The 14,382-nt window shown below is 43.5% G+C and overlaps 1 protein-coding gene across 1 annotated transcript in view; it reads left to right on the top strand.

The window, feature by feature from the left end:
- The window catches only part of VANGL2 (VANGL planar cell polarity protein 2), a 30,559-nt gene extending 26,466 nt beyond the window's left edge, over positions 1-4,093 (top strand). Inside the window, exon 8 of the mRNA XM_039459810.2 lies at positions 600-4,093. Coding sequence (XP_039315744.1) covers positions 600-860 — 261 coding nt within the window. The 3' untranslated portion in view covers positions 861-4,093. The remainder of the gene's footprint in view (positions 1-599) is intronic.
- The last annotated feature ends 10,289 nt before the right edge of the window (positions 4,094-14,382 follow it).

Below are 14,382 nucleotides of genomic sequence, written 5' to 3'. Positions count from 1 at the left end.
GGATGGCTGAGACTTAGTTCTCATCTCTATGAGGGTCTGGAATTACCAGAGCCGAAAGCCCATCTTTACCCCCGTGACGCTCTTCACCTCCGCTAGCTGATCTTGGCTTTGTGCTCATTTTGAGCCATTGCCCACCCCCAGCTCTGTTGCCAGCTTCCTAGAATTGCTTTCCCTGAGCTACCCTTGGTGAACAGGTAACTAAAGATGTTGCACTTTAACACCTCTGGCTCCCTCCTGGTGCACACCTGCTTGGCACAAATCATACAAGCTGTGTGGGAAGGAAGGAAGAATGAGGGAGGGCTTGCCCAGGTCATGGCCTGGTGCAGGGAGAAGAGCAGAAGGTGGGGGTCCTGGGAGCCGCGTTGAGTCCTGCCTGATGAACACACCCCGCTGTGCACTCCAGCTTCCTCGTTTATAAAATGAGGGTCTGAAGCAGATGATCTCAGGCCCCTTCCTACTGTAACATTGTGACGTTCTAGGTCATCTGCATAGAGTGAGCTCAGGGATGTCCCTGTTGCTTTTGGAGACTATGCGCCACAGGATGACGGATAGTGGGTGGGTGACGGAGATTCTTACGTAGCCTGTTCTTTCCTCTTCAGGCCTTCTTGGAGCGATACTTGGCGGCCGGGCCTACCATCCAGTACCACAAGGAACGCTGGCTGGCCAAACAGTGGACACTGGTGAGCGAGGAGCCGGTGACCAACGGGCTCAAGGATGGCATCGTTTTCCTCTTAAAACGCCAGGACTTTAGCCTGGTGGTCAGCACCAAGAAGGTCCCATTCTTCAAACTCTCTGAGGAATTTGTGGATCCCAAGTCGCACAAGTTTGTCATGAGGCTGCAGTCTGAGACCTCAGTGTGACTGTGCAACAGCAGGGGGAGTGGGAGGCTCTAGGGGGGCTCCTGAGGGGGTGGGAGGGGGCTTGGTTCTCAGGCCCAGCCACATTCCTGCCACCCTTCTTTTTGCTCTTGTTTTTTTTTTTTTTTTTTTTTTTACTTGAATTGACTTACCCCCACCTTCTCTCCTCGCCTCTTCCTTATTTTACCCCACGTGAACCTGGAGAGACCATCCTGCTGTCCACAGTGCCTGGGAAGGACCACCCCAACAACTTTTGTATTACTCCAGGCCTGCAGGAATCAGTGCCTCTCCCCGTCTTCTTTCCCTAGTCTTTCCCCAGACTACACTCTCTCCTGAAAGGGCACAGGGCCCTGTGAGTGGACCTTCCCTTCCCCGAGCCCCGACTCACAAACCCAAGTTCTGGTAGCATTTCTCTCCAGTGACCCTAACGGGGTTTCTCTGGGCACATGGACGTGACTCCAGAGAGCCATAGTGCCAAACTCCTCCACGGCCGCAGCTGGCCCTCCTGTCCCTCACCGCAGCCACAACAAACCCTGGGTTGTGAGCCAGGGATACTCCTGTCACACAGCTCCGGTTAGGAATCTCCTTGCCGGGAACATTTGCTTTCACACATATTGAAAGCAAAGAAGGATCCCCTCCTTTTCCTAGAACTCTCCGCCTCATGGTTTTGATTTTGTTATGGTCACGTGACCATAGGCAAACGGGTGGAAACCCCCTGTGATCACTTTTACCAGGGAAGGTACCTTTCTTCCAGTGTGTCTTTCCTAGGCAGCTCCTGAGGAGGGGGGCTGAACAGATCCCTGAGGTTTTGGAGGGACTCCGTCACTGACCTGCTCCCTGACCCTACCCTCACCTTCGTCCCCACTCTTCCCAGTGAAGGATGGTATGTAGACTCCTGTACAGACTTAGCGGCTTGCAGACCCTGACCCAGCCCCTGTGGTCTTAGACAAATGTTTTTATTTTTGTCACCAGCCACCCCCGTCCTGCTGTCTTCTCTCGACTCCAGAGACCTGTTGCCTCATCTCTTTTGGGGAAGAGCCGGCAGCTCCTCCTCGACCCCTGCCTTAAGTCCAGTTCTTTGCCTCAGGGGTCTCCTTTCCTTGGCCTTCCAGGGTCCCTGCCCCCTCTCTCCCTGCCTGATTCTCTGGGCTCTGGGCGCTCGGCTCCCTCTGTATTGCGGTGAGGGACCAGGATTACTGCCTTTTGTAGGTACTTCACCCCTTACCCCATTTTAGCTTCCATAGTCTTTGCACCAAATCTAAATTCTTGATATTTTAGATCTCAGTTTGAGCAAAATTTGCTGGCCCTCTAATAAATATTTTCCATATAAATTGGAGCCTTTGACTCAAACATTTTCGCCAAGGAGAATAGAATTAGGGAGTACCCATACACATCCAGCCAGGATCCACATGGAGGAGCGTTCTGATGGCTGGAATGACTGGGCCAGTCCTCTGAGTGACTCAGTGTCCCTTTACAGGCCCTTCTTTCCCCTGCAAGACTCACTGTTACTTACCTTGCAGAGCACATCCTGGCATAAGATCCTCGGGGACTCTGTGTAGTGGCAGCCCTGGGAATGATGGAGCTTTCTCGTGCTGTCCTTTCTGCAAAAGTTTACCTGTTCACCCACCACATGCTAGAGAGGGGCTCATCGGCCAATGCTACCTTGTTCCCAAAGGGGTGGGTTGTGGAGCTCATTTAGGCAGGGCCTCTGGCTGGGGCCTGTGTGAAATATGTCCTGTTCTGGCGGTCTGTCTCTTTTCTTCTCTTCAAAAACCTGGTGTCAGAGGAGTCCCTCCTGAGTCACATAAATACCTCACTATCCCGAAAAACAGGGCCTGGATAGTGACTGGGGTCATTGCCTTTGTGGGCAGGATGGAGTGTGGTGTGTTCTGAGGAGTAGGTCGGTTCTGGGGCGAGGGAAAGGATTTGGGATCATAGCTGCTGCCCTAGGTTAGGGGCTGGGGAGTGTTTATTTTAAGATCCTGCCACGTTTTTAATCACTGTGATTTTTTTCATTCCCGTTTTCTAAATAATAATTTTTTTCCTCCAACGCTCTCTCTAAGCACTAAGGGCTGTGACTGAGAATGGTAGCATTTGGGTCCTTTGCATCAGAACTGTGGTATCTTTGTCTCCTTCGATGATGATTATTGTTGTGGTTTTTTTAAAATGTCAGGATGAATTGTCACATGTATGGCTGTTCGTCCTTTGCTTCCCCTCGGTGGGAAGTTGTCTCCATGCTGTGAACTGCCGTGGGGTGTGTGGCTGACTCAGTCCGCCTGAGCCGTCTCCCCACTATGTCTGTCCCACCATGTGCTGGATCTGCTCCTTCTCCTGCTGTGCGGGTGTGCCCACCTCTTGCCCCCTTGGCACCGTAGGGCTGCTGTGGCTGGGCCTCTCCAGCACTCTCTGTTGTGTGACTCATGGCATCCTCGCTCATCCCCACCGTGCCTAGCAGGCCTTCCTCTTCCCCACCTCGGAATGCTTGCCCTCCCTCGCTCCACACCAGGTCACTGTGCCTCAGTCCTCCACCTACCTCGCCACTCTGCCACTGTCCCCATTCATCCCTTTCTCCTAAACGAGTCTTCGTGCTTTTTTTTTTTTCCTCATTCATTTCCCTCTTGTCTCTCATCTTTTCATCCCATTCCCCTTCCATGTCAGCCCTTAACTTTTTCTCTTCCCCATCTCCACTCAGCATTCCAATGGCAAACCCTGATACAACACCTGTGTTGAGACATCGGGCTCTCCGGAACTTTCTCAGCTGACAGTCTTTTTCCCAGGGTTCGTGCTTCGCTTCTCCTCCATTGGTCCCAGGTGAACTCCCCTGCGCCTCTATGGTGTCTGTCAGTCTGTCTGTCTTCTCCCTCCTCTGCCCTTCCCACGGGGCAGTATCTGCTGATGGATTCAGTCCTGGTGTGTGATTGTTGTGATTTGTTCTTCTGTGCGCAAAAGGAAGGGGGCTTTTTGAGTCTCTTCCAAGTGAGATTGTAAATGTAGAATTTTCCACTGTTGGATCTAGATATTTTTTTTCTTTTTTGGGGGGTTACAGAGCTGAGACCTTGTGCATGCATGTAGAAAATTGTAAAATGTAAATTTTTTTTTAATATATAAAAAGCTTGTTTCTACAGTTTGCAGTGGATCTAAACATTATGGCAATTTTAGGGCTTTTTTTCTTAAACATAGGAACTAAAACTGTACAAATTTTTTTTTATATAAAATAAAGACATTTGACTTTTGTGGGGGCATTCTGTTGCTTTTCTTTTCTTTTCTTTCTTTTTTTTTTTTTTTACAGGAAGGGGAGCAAAAGAGGGCAAGGGAAGAATGAATATATACTTCTTGCTAGGGAGTAAATGGGCAGGAGGGGGCAGTGTGAGCTCGTCATTGCTCTGTAGGCCTTCGGGGTATGTTGGAGAGAAACTGGAACATGAAAAAGGAAATTGCTTATTCCGAATCCTGATTCTAAAGAGAGAGAAACAAGGATGTGGGGACTCAGCAACTTCCCAGTGTAGTTGTCAGGATAAAAAAAGAAAGATTACTTCCTAGGTCCATCCTCCCGAGTAAGCTTGTGCTGGATGGCCTCTAGGGCAGGAGTGGGTTTCTAAACCGTCTTTCTAAAACAGAAAGTGCCGTAAGAATTTCAGGGGATAGGTGAGATTTCAGTCCATGGTGACAGCTCATCACATTTCATTAAAACAAGTTTCTGAAGTGTGTGTCTTAGTTCTAGATACGTAGAGAGTTCATTGCTCTGTTGTCACTGTAATGCATGTAATCAGGCTCTAGAATCATCCTCAAGAGATTGGGGCCCTTCTCCCAGCCTTACCCCGACCTGACCTTCTCTGTGACTTTTCGCAATGCTTAGCATGTAAGCAGCCTTCTAAGGTTAAAAGCAAACAAGCATTCCTGTATGGAGGTGGCCTATTCACTAGATTTCCTCCTGCTCTCCTCTGCATTATACTCTGCCAGGCTCTGGAGATGCAAAGGCAAGAGAGGCCCCATCCTGGAGGACGACCCAGTTTACAGGGGTGACAGGCCGGGTGACCCAGTGCAAGGCTTCGTGGCACGTTTTCAGGCAGAGCGCAGACGCACCCTCGGGGAATTTCCTTCTTCAGGAAATCTAAGGAGTTTGTTTAAGACTCAAGATGGGGGAACACACTCACCTTGAGATTAGGTTTTGTTCATCTAAGTTATTTCTAGAATCAAAACCAATTCCTCGCATGTAGTTGGTGCTCAATGAAAACGTATTGAATGAATAATGAATTTAATAAATAACAATACAATAGGGGCTCATGAACGGGATCATATTCTTGCTTCTCCCTTTAAAATTGCACTCAAGTCTTTCTCATGGGAAAACAAACAAAAATACTTCCCTTGAAACCGCATCTCCCATTTTTACGACTTTGTTCTTTTTGTAACCAGGCTTGCAGACTAGTTTTACTTGCTGTTTTCAGTTCATCTTAGAGTCAACTTGTGACTTATTCTATAACCAGATTTCTACCTTAGCCTGCCTCTGAAATTATTCTTGTTCTGAATAGACAAGTACAGTAAACACCTTTTAAGTTTAGTCTTTATTTAGTGGTTATGATGCTCCCAGCCTGATACTAAAGTGCTTTGACTGGTAAAGATACTGGATATGGTCCTGCCCTTGTTGAGCTTAGCTTGGTGGACCCTTGAGGAGCCTAGTTAACCTCAGGGACCTCCTCCTCTAACACCAGCTCAGGAGTTCATAGATTTAAAGTCAGACCTCAATGTTGGACTGATAAGATCATATTTTCTCTAGAGGTTTGCCGCAAGCAAAAGTGATAATCCTGACCACTTGTCATGTAGCAAAGGGTATTTGCAACTTTTGTCTGAAAGGACGTGTTTTCCATGGAAGGAATTCACATAGCCCTGAAGATAGAGACTCAGCTTGGTGGATTATCAGGATCATTCCTGGGACTTCATGACGTTACATGTGATTATATGGGATCACATATGCTGCCCATGTGTGACTTTTTTTCTTTTTAGCCTTTGCCTTTGAAATGCAGCCGAGAAGGGGAGCTGGGGGCTCGGGCTCTGGAAGAGGAGACAAAGATCTTTAGACCCAGGTCTTAGTGATTTGTTATTAATTTTTTATTTTTAATTTTTTTGGTTACTCTTTTTTTTTGTTGTTTTGTTTGGGATAGTTTAATGGCTTCTACAGACTGAAAGTCAGCTTGCTTAAAGTAACCATTGGCTTTTTTTGTTACTTTAAGCATATGATAGAAATTCTCTTCCAATTGCCAGGAAGGCTGGGGTAGAGGCAGGTTAGCCTTTGGAAAACCACTGCATTAGTATACACACTGGTCATGGAAGATGCCAGAGAGATAATAAAGGACCACCTACATGGTGAATCCTGGAGAACAGTCATCCCTGTCCAGCGCCCCGGTTTCTTTTTAGACTGAGAATGGGGTCCATTTCCCTTGTTATAAAGGGCAGGGCAAACATGATATCCTAGCTGCTCATAACAGTGAATGCCAGATTTAAATACGTGGAATAGTGGGAGAAGGTACTGGTTTAGAGCTGGGAAACCTGGACAAGGCATTGGCTTCTCTCTTCTCGGCAAGTTTTGGGGGCACACTTACTGTGCGATAGGCATTGTGATACAAAGATAAATAGAACATTGCCCCCCTTTCCTTGGAGCTCATGGGACTTTTGCTAGATAAGTTGGGAGTTTTATTTTGTGCATTTTGTAGGCAATCTGAGGAAATACACTATTTCTTCTGGAGGTGGTAAATACCATCTGCAAAAGGCACACTGAAGCCAACACTGTGTGAGTGTATTATTGAGCCTGATATGTAAACTATCTTGATGTCACTTCTCAGAAATAGCCATCTGTACTCTGGTATTCTGTAAGGGGAATGACTGGTTATAAAAATTAGAAGTTGGAGCCGGGCGCGGTGGCTCAAGCCTGTAATCCCAGCACTTTGGGAGGCCGAGGCGGGCGGATCATGAGGTCGAGAGATCGAGACCATCCTGGTCAACATGGTGAAACCCCGTCTCTACTAAAAATACAAAAAAATTAGCTGGGCATGGTGGTGCATGCCTGTAATCCCAGCTACTCAGGAGGCTGAGGCAGGAGAATTGCCTGAACCCAGGAGGCGGAGGTTGCGGTGAGCCGAGATCGCGCCATTGCACTCCAGCCTGGGCAACAAGAGCGAAACTCCCTCTTAAAAAAAAAAAAAAAAAAAAAAAATTAGAAGTTGGAGATCTTCGGTTTAGTCTTGTCCCTTCTTGCTTTTGGGCAGAATTAGGTCATGCTGCTGCTTCACTTAGGGTAAGTATGTGGTTAAAAGCAAAACTGTGGATTTTTAGGATTTTTAGGGCAGTGGAACTACTGTGTACGGTGCTATAAATGCTATAAATGTGGATACTTGCCATTATAAATTTTTCCAAACCCATAGGATGTACAGTACCAGGGTGAAGCCTGATGTAAATTATGAGCTTTGGGTGATTAATTGTAACAAATGTACCACTCTGGTGTGGAATGTTGATCATGGGAGTGCCCATGCAACTGTGGGGGCAGGGAATTTATTAAATTCCAGTCAGTTTTTCTGTGAAACTAAAACTACATTAAAAAGTCTATTTACACTTGACATCAGGAGTTTGAGACCAGGCTGGCCAACATGGTGAAACCCTATCTCTACTAAAAATATGAAAATTATTTTGGTAGCACATGCCTGTAATTCCAGCAACTTGGGAGGTTGAGGCATGAGAATTGCTTGAACCTGGGAGGTGGAGGCTGCAGTGAGCTGAGATCGTGCCACTGCACTCCAGCCCAGGTGACAGAGCAAGACTCTATCTCAATAAATAAATAAATAAATAAATAAATAAAAAGTCTATTTTAAAAACCTGAGTAAGATGACACCACACACAACCTTACCTCGTTCTAGACACCACTCTAGTAATAAGAATGATAGTATTACCAGGACTTGTGTTTCGGGGGCGGCGGGTGCTCTTTCCCTTCAATCCCCTAACAGTGTCACTATGGAGCTTGAAAATCTGATGAAGACCACTGAAGAGGAAGTGGAAGCTCTCGTGGTCCCCCCATACTGTGACAACCAGAAATTTGCATGCGGGGACTTAAATGAGTCAGGAAACATGTGATTTAACTTAGTGAAGATTTTCTCTCCTTTTAAGTTCATGTTCATGTTAGTTCTCTTTGACATACAAACGTGTGACCTGAGGGTGGGGTTGGCTGGGACAGTTTTTACTGTAATAAAGAACACTTGTTGAAGGACTTCTCTTCTGTCCGTTTGCTTATATCTTAACACAGCACCTCTGGCCTCAAAGATGGAATCCAGTTAAAAATCAGACAGAGCCAAACCATATCAGCAGGGAAAGCAGACCTTGTAGACTGCATTTTCAGCGACTGGTACGAGATTGTGTACTTCTGGTTGGAGCATATTGAAGAATTTGACGCTGGGCAAACTTTTTTCCTGGAACTGAAGTGTTTAGGGGGTTTTACTCTGTCTTGAAATAGGTCCCCAAAATAGAGTTTCTCAGACTTTAGTGGTGTGTATAGCAAGTGTACAAATCATTTGAGGATCTTGTGAAATACAGATCCTGATTCAACAGGTCTGGGATAAGGTATGAGATTCCTTACTTCGAACAGGTGCCCAGGTGTCTTAGTCAGCTCAGGCTGCCATAACACAATACAGCAGACTGACTGGGTGGCTTGAAATCCAGAAATGTATTCCTCGTAGTTCTGGAGGGTGGAAGTCTGAGATCAGGGTGCCGGCATGGTTGGGGTCTGATGAGGGGTCTCTTCCTGGTTTATAGGATGCTGTCTTCTTGCTGTGCTCTCACATGGCAGAGAAAAAGAGAGAGAGAGAGAGAGAGAGAGAGAGAGAGAGAGCACCAGGTTTCTCATGTCTCTTCTTATAAGGGCATTAATTCCATCATGAGGGCCCTATTCTCATAACCTCATCTAATTACCTTCCAAAGGCCCCATCTCCAAATAACATCAAATTAGGAGTTAGGCTTCAACATATGCATTCTGGGGGAACACAATACAGTCTAAAGCACCAGGTGCTGCTGCTGCTGCTGTTCTACAGATCTTATTTTGAGTAGCAAGGCCCAAAAGAAGCCCAATATACCCCTGACAATTCCAGGGTTCTAAACATGCCTTACTCAACTCTAAGATAATTGATGCAAGAGATCAAAATTGTCTTCTGCTAGCTTTTGAATTTGATCTTGCTCCTCTAATTCTTTTAATTGTGACCATAGAGTGTTGATTTTAGATCTTTCCTCACTTCTCATGTGGGTATTTAGTGCTATAAATTTCCCTCTAGACACTGCTTTAAATATGTCCCAGAGATTCTGGTATGTTGTGTGTTCATTTTCATTGGTTTCAAAGAACATCTTTATTTCTGCCTTCATTTCATTATTTATTCAGTAGTCATTCAGTAAACTATAAATGCAATTCAACACATAAGCAGAACCAAAGACAAAAAACACATGGTTATCTCAATAGATGCAGAGAAGGCCTTTGACAGAATTTAACAGCCCTTTATGCTAAAAACTCTGAATGAACTAGGTATTGATGGAACGTATCTCAAAATAATAAAAGCTATTTATAACAAATCCACAGCCAATATCATACTGAATGGGCAAAAACTGGAAGCATTCTCTTTGAAAACTGGCACTAGACAAGGGTGCCCTCTCCCACCATTCCTATTCAGCATGGTATTGGAAGTTCTAGCCAGAGCAATCAGGCAAGAAAAAGAAATAAGGGGTATTTTGATTAGGAAAAGAGGAAGTCAAATTGTCTCTATTTGCAGATTACATGATTGTATACTTAGAAGACCCCATTGTCTCAGCCCCAAATCTCCTTAAGATGATAAGCAACTTCAGCAAAGTCTCAGGATACAAAATCAATGTGTGAAAATCACAAGTATTCCTATACACCAATAACAAACAGAGAGCCAAATCATGAGCAAACACCCATTCACAATTGCTACAAAGAGAGTAAAACACCTAGGAATACAACTAACAAAGGACGTGAAGGACCTCTTCAAGGAGAACCACAAACCACTGCTCAGGAAAATAAGAGAGGACACAAACAGATGGAAAAAATTCCATGCTCATGATTAGGAAGAATCAGTATAATGAAAATAGCCATACTGCCCAAAGTAATTTATAGATTCAATGTTATTCCCATCAAGCTACCATTGACCTTCTTCATAGAACTGGAAAAAATCACCTTAAACTTCATATGGAACCAAAAAAGAGCCAAGTCAATCCTAAGCAAAAACAAACAAACAAAACAAAACAAAACAAAAAAACAACAACAACAAAAAAAAACAAAGCTGGAGGCATCATGCTACCTGACTTCAAATTATACTACAAGGCTACAGTTATCAAAACAGCATGGTACTGGTACCAAAACAAAGATATAGACCAATGGAACAGAACAGAGACCTCGGAAATAACGTTGCACATCTACAACCATCTGATTTTAGACAAACCTGAAAAAAAAACAAGCAGTGGGGAAAGGATTTCCTGTTTAATAAATGGTGGTGAGAAAACTGGGTAGCCATGTGCAGAAAGGTGAAACTGGACCCCTTCCTTACACCTTATACAAAAGTTAACTCCAGCTGGATTAAAGATTTAAACATAAGACCTAACACTATAAAAACCCTAGAAGAAATCCTAGGCAAAACCATTCAGGGAATAGGCATAGGCAAAGACTTCATAATTAAAACACCAAAAGCAATGGCAACAAAGCCAAAATAGACAAATGGGATCAAATTAAACTTAAGAGATTCTGCACAGCAAAAGAAACAATCATTAGAGTGAACTGCCAACCAAGAGAATGGGAAAAAGTTTCTGCAAGCTACCCATCTGACAAAGGGCTAATATCCAGAATCTATAAAGAACTAAAACAAATTTAAAAGAAAAAAACAAACAACCCCATCAAAAAGTGGGCAAAGGATATGGACAGACACTTTTCAAAAGAAGAAATTTATGCGGCCAAACGAACATATGAAAAAAATGCTCATCATCACTGGTCATTAGAGAAATGCAAATCAAACCACATTGAGATACCATCTCACACCTGTTAGAATGGCAATCATTAAAAAATCTGGAGACAATAGTTGCTAGAGAGGATGTGGAGAAATAGAAATGCTTTTACACTTTTGGTGGGAGTATAAATTAGTTCAACCACTGTGGAAAACAGTGTGGCAATTCCTCAAGGATCTAGAACTGGAAATACCATTTGACCCAGCAATCCAATTACTGGGTATATATCCAAAGGATTATAAATCATTCTATTATAAAGACACATGCACACATATGTTCACTGCAGCACTGTTTACAATAGCAAAGACTTGGAACCAACTGAAATGCTCATCAATAATAGACTAGATAAAGAAAATGTGGCACAGATACACCATGGAATACTATGCAGACATGAAAAAGGATGAGTTCATGTTCTTTGCAGGGACATGGATGAATCTGGAAACCATCATTCTCAGCAAACTGACACAGAAACAGAAAACCAAACACTGCATGTTCTCACTCAATGAGAACATGTAGACACAGGGAGGGGATCATCACACACTGGGATCTGGTGGGGGCTGGGAAGCTAGCGGAGGGATAGCAGGGGATGGGGATATTGGGGAGGGATAACATTAGGAGAAATACCTAATGTCGGTGATGGGTGGATGGAGGCAGCAAAGCAGCATGGAATGTGTATACCTATGTAACAATCCTGCAAGATCTGCACATGTATCCCAGAACTTAAGGTATATATAAAAAAAGAGATCAAAATTGTCCAGAGGTCTAAATTTTATGAATGTAATAAATAGTTTGGTAAAGTCATTGTTGCTCATGTTATAAAATTGCACCACCTGTATCAAGTTGTGATTTTATGAGTATCTTAAATGATATGTTGTGATATGGCCTTATGTGTGGAGTTTATATAAAAGCAGTTCAGTAGGCAATGTAACTGACCACTGAGATGTTTATAATGACACAAAAAAGAGCCAAGATGAGCTCTTATCACTAAAGGCCACAGGAGCAGTTCACAACATAAATTATCTTTGGCTAGAAATTTTATGCCGACATGACTGTATTAGTCCATTCTCATACTGCTTTGAAGAAATACCCTGAAACTAGCTTTAGTTGACTCACAGTTTCTCATGGATGGGGAGGCCTCAGGAAACTTACAATTCTAGTGGAAGGGGAAGCAAACATCCTTCTTCCCATGGGAGCAGGAGAGAGAATGAGAGCCAAAATGCTGCCAGTCTCTTTGCATAGCAAGAGTGACATTCAAGTTCCTCATCTTCATTTGAGATCACCTCAGCCTTGACTTCATTGTCCATATCACTATTAGCATTTTGGTCAAAGCCATTCAAGTCTCTAGGAAGTTCCAACCTTTCCCACATTTTCCTGTCTTCTGAGCCCTCCAAGTCTCTAGGAAGTTCCAAACTTTCCTACATTTTCCTATTTTCTTCTGAGCCACCCAAACTGTTTTAACTTCTGCCTGTCACCCAGTTCCAAAGTCATTTCCACGTTATTGGGTAACCTTATAGCAGCACCCCAATCTCTGTGGTATCAATTTACTGTATTACTCTGTTTTCATGCTGCTATGAAGATATACTCAAGACTGGATAATTTATAAATAAAAAATGTTTAATTGACTCACAATTCCTTACGACTAGGGAAGCCTCAGGAAAATTACAATCATGGCAGAAGGCAAAATAGGCATGTCTTATATGGTGGCAAATGAGAGAAGTGAGTGCCAAGTGAAGGAGGAGGCCCCTTATCAAACCATCACATCTTGTGAGAACTCACTATCATGAGAACAGCATGAGGGTAACCACCCCCATGATTCAATAATCTCCATCTGGTCCCTCCTATGACATGCAGGGATTATGGGAACTACAATTTAAGATGAGATTTGTGTGGGGACACAGCCAAACCATGTCAATGACCAGTATAACAGAGGAAATTCATGAGTTTTACCATGTTTAGAGAGTTTCTGATAAGGTGACTTAATGTACTTCTATATTCGCATTAATCGTTATGGGTATGGAATGAAAATGTGAACCCTGAATATCTAAGACAGGTCTTAGTTAATTTAGAAAGTTTATTTTGCCAAGGTTGAGGATGCACGCCCACGACATAGCCTCAGGAGGTCCTGAAGACATGTGCCCAAGGTGGTGAGAACACAGTTTGGTTATACACATTTTAGGGAGACATGAGACATCAATCAACATATGTAAGATGAACATTGGTTTGGTCTGGAAAACGCAGGACAACTTGAAGCAAAGACAGTACAACTCGAAGCAAGTGGGGGGCTTCCGGGTCACAGGTAGATAAGAGACAAATGGTTGCATTCTTTTGAATTTTTGATTAGCCTCTCCAAAGGAGGCAATCATATATGCATTTATCTCAGTGAGAAGAGGGGTGACTTTGAATAGAATGGGAGGCAGGTTTGCCCTAAGAAGTTTTCAGCTTGACTTTTCCCTTTGGCTTAGTAATTTTGGAGCCCCAAGATTATTTTCCATTTACAAAACGAACATCATATTCCAATAATTGTAGGTAGCATCGTATATCAATAATTTAGAAACATCTCGAGTTTCTTTGGCCAAGTAGTTACTGTACAAACTTGAAGATCTTAATGATCTTGTAGTTAAATGTTGCTGGAAGCTGTCTTATCTGTGTTCAGTGTTTCTCACTCATTCTGTCCTTTAATCAATATTTGTTGAGCACCATCTATGTACCAGGAGCTGTGCTTCGTATTGGTGGCATGGCAATGAATGATACATATGTAGTCTTTGTTCTCAGATAGTGATCACCTAATTTCAAAGGTGATGAATGTAATGATGGAGTATAGCGGACTATGGGATCTTACAGTAGGAACCTGACCAAGTAGGGGCTGTCAGGAAAGGTTTACTTGAAATAAAGGATGAGGTGCAAAATCTTTTTGACTAGGAATAGCTTCCTCCTTCTCTTCAATAAGCAAACTCTCTTCAAGTACTTGCTGTCTAAAAATTGAGTGTCAAAATAACCAGACCTTGGAAGTTGTCAAAAGATTTCCTGAGAAAGCTGGCAAGGATGTGGAGCAGGGGGAATGCTTGTACACTGTTGGTGGGAATGTCAATAGTACAGCCACTATGGAGAACAGTGTGGAGGTTCCCCAAATAACTAAAAAAAAAAAAAAAAACAGAACTACCGTATGATCCAACAATCCCACTGCTGGGTACATGTGCACGAGAAAGGAAATCAGTATATTGAAGAGATATCTGCACTCCCATGTTTACAGCATTTATGATAGCCAAGATATCAAAGCAACCTAAATGTCCATCAATAGAGGACTGCCTTTCCTCCCGTAAAGAAAATGTGATACATACATGCAAGAGAATTCTGTTATTTTCAACAACATAGATGGAACTGGAGGACACTATTTTAAGTAAAATATATAATTACTGACTTTGAAGCCTCCACTGAGTGAGGTTCACTGTAGTGGAGAGACCATTCTCATTCATCGGCTGACAGCATG

The sequence above is a fragment of the Saimiri boliviensis genome, chromosome 19 (genome assembly GCF_048565385.1).
Source record: "Saimiri boliviensis isolate mSaiBol1 chromosome 19, mSaiBol1.pri, whole genome shotgun sequence".
NCBI classification, from domain to species: Eukaryota; Metazoa; Chordata; class Mammalia; order Primates; family Cebidae; genus Saimiri; species Saimiri boliviensis.
Note: the sequence above shows the minus strand (reverse complement) of the source record. Positions and strands in the feature narration are given on the sequence as shown.